At 34.4% G+C, this 6,000-nt stretch overlaps 1 protein-coding gene across 1 annotated transcript in view; it reads right to left on the reverse strand.

The window, feature by feature from the left end:
• Window positions 1–5,663, reverse strand: part of LOC115874113 (cGMP-specific 3',5'-cyclic phosphodiesterase-like) — a 251,683-nt gene extending 246,020 nt beyond the window's left edge. The window contains exon 1 of the mRNA XM_030889208.1: window positions 5,398–5,663. Within this exon, the coding sequence (XP_030745068.1) occupies window positions 5,398–5,474 (77 nt within the window). The 5' untranslated portion in view covers window positions 5,475–5,663. The remainder of the gene's footprint in view (window positions 1–5,397) is intronic.
• Window positions 5,664–6,000: the final 337 nt, after the last annotated feature.

Genomic DNA, 6,000 nt, shown 5'->3' on the forward strand with positions numbered 1-6,000 from the left:
GTATAGAAATATCTGAAAATGTTAAATATATTTAAAACTTTCCTGAGAAAAAAGTATAATAAATATAATTGTTAGGATAAATATAGTTAATTATTATAGTAAACACTTTGTTTAACGTAATATATTGAATCTATTGTTATGCTAAAAATTCGGCTAATTGTACTAATTTGAATTGTACTGAAGTATTTAACACTAAAGAACAACTGAAATCACTTTTTTGTATTATAATAAAGAATATTAATAAATTATTTATTTCACTTATTCAATGTGTACAGGGTGAGTCTTAAATAAGTGCAAATATTTTCAGGGGTGGTATATTTGGACCCAGGAACACGTCTATGAGGTTTTTTTCGCTGAAAAAATATGTTGAAAATCGTGCATTTTCTTTTTAATTTCCGTGTATATTTTCGGAAACTTTTTAGAACTGCCTGTTTACCGCAAATTTTCCCACGGTATAATTACTTAATCTCTAATATTATCATAGTTACGGCTTTACTCTATGGTTACGGCAACAAAAGGGATGCTCAAAAGTTTTTCAAAAAAAATCATTTTTTTTAATTTTCAAACTTACATAACTCGATTATTTTGGACTTATCTGAAAAACGGTAAAGAGAAAATATGTTTCTTTTATAGAGATCTACCAGCCCTGAAAATATTTGCACTTATTTAAGACTCGCCCTGTATTTTACTAAAGGTCGGCATTTCTGGTCTTGGGTGCCGGTTTTCATGTGTACGAAGAGTACGACCAACACGCTTAGTAAAATAAGATGTACTGAATAAAGACAGAAGGCGAGAATTTTTCCAAGCGCATGGAATCTAACTTCAGATTAAGTAGTTACATAATAAATACTTCGTATTTTTGCTTACTCGACTTACTAGATTGTCATAAAGACTCACTCCTATACATGTAAACGCCGACTTAAAGGTTTGCTTGCCAACGGGGTATAAGAGAGATTACAGCAAAAGTCTCAAACTAATAACTTGATATAAAGCTTTCTCGGTACTCAAAAAATTACACCCTGTAGTAATTTTAAACAGATATTTTGGTTTGATTCCAATCAAATTTTTTCGACAAAAAAATGTTGATTTCTTTAAACTTTTGCAGCGTTTTCATTCCCGAAAAAGCTGGATGCTTTGCCACTAAAACAGAAATATATTTTCCAAAAACCAAAATCTTAACGAAATATTTTTTTGTAATATAATATCAAGGCGTATATAATTTTTGAATAAACATATTCTTAGCGGTTATTAACACATTTTTGTAATCACCATAAAACAATAATAATAATATACACTTATTACGTCTTTGCAAGAAGTCGTCTTTACAAGAAGAAAAGCTTTTTTATTATTGACATTTTGAGAAAAATGCATTTTTCGTAAAAATTTTGCTTGTTATTAAATGGTTAATCCCGTTTATACTTTTCTAAATTTCCATACCGTTTAATAGAAAATTAATAAAAACATGAAAATATTGTTGAAAAGTCCTAAAAATAAAACACGTTTCTACGGTAGTGCATTTCGATTTCTTTCTTTAATATACCGGGTGCCTCTCAAAAGTGGCTCACCCCTATAGCTTTTTTCATTTAAAAAAACGAAATTTGGTTTGTTAGTATATGACATAAATTAGGATTGATTGGCGTATTCAATCGATCTTGGTCACTTCCTGTTTCCCGGAAATGACTACAACTTTTGATTTTTAAATGGCACCCTCGGCAGTTTTTTATTTTATTCGATAGAAAATAACACTCTAAATAGAATGACATATCATATGTCAACTTTAGCCATTTTTGCATATCGTTTATTTGAAATTATAACTTGCGGTTCGTAGTGAACATTTGACTCGAAATACCAAGTGAGTGGTTTCAAATTATTCGTAAAAAATATTTTTTCCAAAAATGCTAATGAGCCACCCTCGTTCCGTTTGAAAATATTGAGATATGAATAAAAATACGATTTGAGCATTTTCTAACTGGCCAGGAGAAGATACAAAAAACATTAGACGATCAAATTTATTTTTCCAAGTCACCTTGATTAAGAATTATATTTTGTTGTTTTAAAAAATTAAAGAATCACAAAATTTACATCAGTGTTACGGAATGTAGAATGTTTAGAAGGGGAGTTAATCACCGCGACCTTATAGATCTATTGTGTGTTCCCCTTTCTTGAGTTATAACGAGTTATAACTCATCATACAGTCTCAGGGCTTTAAGAAAATCCAGTATCTGAGACGGCTCCACAGAGGCCAGCTCTCCATCCTCGACATCAGACGTGCCAAGGTTCATGGCACGAATGGTCGTCGTCTCGGCGCACTCAGTGATAAGGTGTTCTGGTGTTTCCCCATTTTCCCCACAAAATCTGCATTCGCCGTTGTTTCTCAGTTTCAGCCTACTAGGTGTTCGTTGAGGAGACAGTGTCCTGTTAGAAACCCCGTGACAATCCGAAGATTGTTTTTACTTAAATCAAGGAAAACCTTTGATTTTTCTCGGTCATAAGTTCTAAGGAACTTTTTCGAGTGTCTTAGACCGGTGGAGGACACCCATTCCAAGTTACGGATGGAGTCTTCCAGATTCTTCAGTTCCGCTTTCAGTTGGTTCCCGTTTGGAAAACAGAACGGTTCTGGTCCAGTTAGTGGAGTGTTCGCTCCTTTCCTAGCTAGATCATTTGCTTTTTCATTGCCTTCTATCCCTTGGTGAGCAGGCACCCAGAGTAGGAGGACTTTATTTTCTTTGCCTAATTTGTTGAGCTTCTCTAGGCATTCTTTGACCAACTTCGAATTAGTGTTACGGAAAGGACAGTGGTGTATATACGGGAGGAGTAATGGGGAAGATAAAATGTGATAACATAAAAATTATCACAAAAGGAGGTAATAATATCAATTAAAATAGAATATCCAAACCAATCCAGGTATATTTCTTTTACAGTCACAATACCTCTACCCTACGCGTAAATATAATTTTAATTTAGTACTTTATTTAAATATTGTCACTACCTCTCTGAGTTTCAATATCTAGATGCGCACTGGGAAAGGGTGATACTAGTTTCGGAAAATGTGTTACTTTAATAACAGCAAAACATATTATGATGTTAATCAAAATTAATAATATCCATCTGTGAAAGAATGCATTCGAAATTATATTTCCATTGAAGCGCCTTTTGATTTTTTAGGACTTTTGGAAAAAATGCAACCATATTTTAATGATTTTTAGCCGACCATACCAACAGGTACGGTAGCAGTGGCGGATACAGAGGGGGGGCCCATGGGGCCCGGGCCCCCCCTAATGTCTGTAAATTGTGGTAATTATTAGGCTTTTCGGTTAAAAATGGCACCCTAAAGAGCATATTCTACATTACTTTCTATTTTGGGCCCCCCCTAAAATAAATTCCTGTATCCGCCACTGTATGGTAGGCTATTAAGATCGGCAAAAAAAGTTTTTTTAATTTCACTCAAAATTAGTAATTTGGGTCATAAATGACCTAAATACAAAATATTTTCATTCGGTTTGTCTGTCTGTCTATCCGTCCGTCCGTCTGTCCGTCTGTCTGTAACACGATAACTCAAAAACCGCTAAACCGATTTTAACCAAATTTGGCACAAAAATACTGGGGTACCCGAGAATCTGGCCATTAGTTTTTGGTGGGGGTGGGGGTTGATAAGGGGGCATGGGAGGGGGTTAAAATTAAAAAAAAATCGTTCAATTCGTTCAAAAAAAAACTCCAAAATTACAGTAGCTAGCGAAACGCGGTTTTCAATTTAAGATTAGGAATACTATTTGCAATAAAATTTGTAATAACATCAAAATCAGTCAAAGTCGCAGTTTTTGAGATTAAAAAAAATTGAAAAATTCCTTTACTTTGAAACTAAAAGAACTACCTACCAACTTTTATTAACATATTTTAGTATGGGCGGCTATACGTGCCTCCCGGCGCAATTTTTTTTTTTATTTTCTTTAAAATGATATGCAAATTTGGAAAAGTATAAACGGAATTAGCAATTATTGAAGAAGCAAATTTTTTTGTAAAGAATTCAATTTTCTGAAATTACTATAATAAAAAAGGTTTTCCTCTTGTAAAGACAATCCGGGGACATACTGTATTTAATAGTTTTTTTATACAATACGATAAAATGGTATTTTATCGTCGATCGAAAAGATCAATTCACGAGCGATGAAATCGCGAGTAATTTCGGGAGAAGATAATGCAATTTTATCGTCGTGTATAAAACAATATTTTTTTCCATAGCGAGTTACGTTTTAAAAAATATTCAGAAATTATTATTTCAAGAAATTGATTACGAGTTGAAAAAATATTATGCTGGGTTGGCGTTGTTGTTGGTTTCTATGTAATTTGACAAATAAATAAAGCTGTCTCTTTAGTTGTCAGTTTTGAGTCAATATTTTTTTTAATTTTCTTTCGTGTTGATTGCTGATTGAATTCGGGCCAGAAATGGCTCAAAACGAAATAAGTAAATTATCAACAGATATTCAGGCTGAGGCGACAAACGCCATATCCAAACTACTTCCATTTAAATCCCGAATAACTTATGAAAAGGGATACAAACATTTTCAAAAATGGAAGCAATTAAAAAACGTGCGAGAAGAAATAATTTTTTTTCCTATCCTCGCTGTTAAAGTATCATTTAATCTACCCTTGCTGTTAAAGTACTATTTTATCTACTATTTTTGATAGATATAAGGCAATTTTAACAGTTGCTATGGAAAAAAAATTATTTTATTTTTAAGCCTATAAAATTCTTTTCTTATACAGGGTGTCCCAGAAATAAGTGCCAGTATTTTAAGGGCTGGTAGATCTCGACAAAAGAAACATATTTTCTCTTTACTGTTTTCCAAATAAGTCCAAGATAACGGAGTTATTTTACTTTGACAATTTCAAAAAAAAATCTTTTTTTTACTAAAATTTTGAGAACCACTGGATCTTTTCTGGATTTTCTATCTTGTAAATTTAATCTAATACCTATGTTGTCATATTATCAAGAAATTATGTTCTGTAACTAAAAAGAAATCCAAAAATTTTTTCAAAAAATTTAGAATTTTGAAAAAAAATTTTTCGCAAAAAAACTGTTAGGCGTGTTTCTGGGGTTGAACTATACTACCAGTTAAACTACTTGCACTTATTTCTGGGACACCCTGGATAATAATATTTTCCAAAAAAGATACAAATAAACACTGAATAGTAATATAAAGTGTACGTGATAACAATTAATTCAAAATTTGTGGATATCATTTATTTTTTTTTAGCACGAAGTTGGTTGAATAAAAGAGCTTCTTAATGCCGAATGTCGTCGATTTTCTCATATTGATATATTTTGTGGTAATTAATAAATAACATCATTTATTATCATTATTATAAATCTGGCAAAAATAGGTGAATAATACTGACCCGACCGCAGCCAAATCCGGCTGATCCTCCGTGCGTCCGTGGCCCACCGGGGGCGGCGGCGGCGGCGACGGTACCATCGTCGTCGTTCCGTCACTGCCCGCCCCATCTACTGCGCCCCCACCAAGGGCCGAGGGGTACTCACCCCCCTTCCGCAAATCAACAACAACGACGTCGTCGCGACGCTTGTTACCGAGGAGCAGCCGATGACCGAGCGCCGCCACGGCTGCATTCTGACTGATCGGGCCGATGCGATCGACGTCCTTTTGTCGTCGGGACGCCGGCGTCGCTCGTCGAAAGCACAACGTGGGTCCCCGGACGACGCGACGTGGACGGCGACGGCGAATCGATTTCGAAGGACGAAACGGTGGAAGGGAGATGGAATGAGTGAGGGGGAGTAGGATGGATGAGAAAAATGCGCGGGAAAGTGATGAAAATTCAAAATGCGAGGCTTGTGAAGAGGATGGCATAGAATAATAGAGTTTTTGTAACAGGTTTAAAAACGACAATTAAAACTACCTGAAAGATAGCTGATAAAATCATATTGTTACCGATTCTCTAAGACCTTAACAAAACCAACAATAAAATACTTTATTACAGATTACA

The sequence above is a fragment of the Sitophilus oryzae genome, unplaced genomic scaffold, assembly GCF_002938485.1.
Source record: "Sitophilus oryzae breed Bouriz unplaced genomic scaffold, Soryzae_2.0 scaffold_1009_pilon_pilon, whole genome shotgun sequence".
NCBI lineage: Eukaryota > Metazoa > Arthropoda > Insecta > Coleoptera > Curculionidae > Sitophilus > Sitophilus oryzae.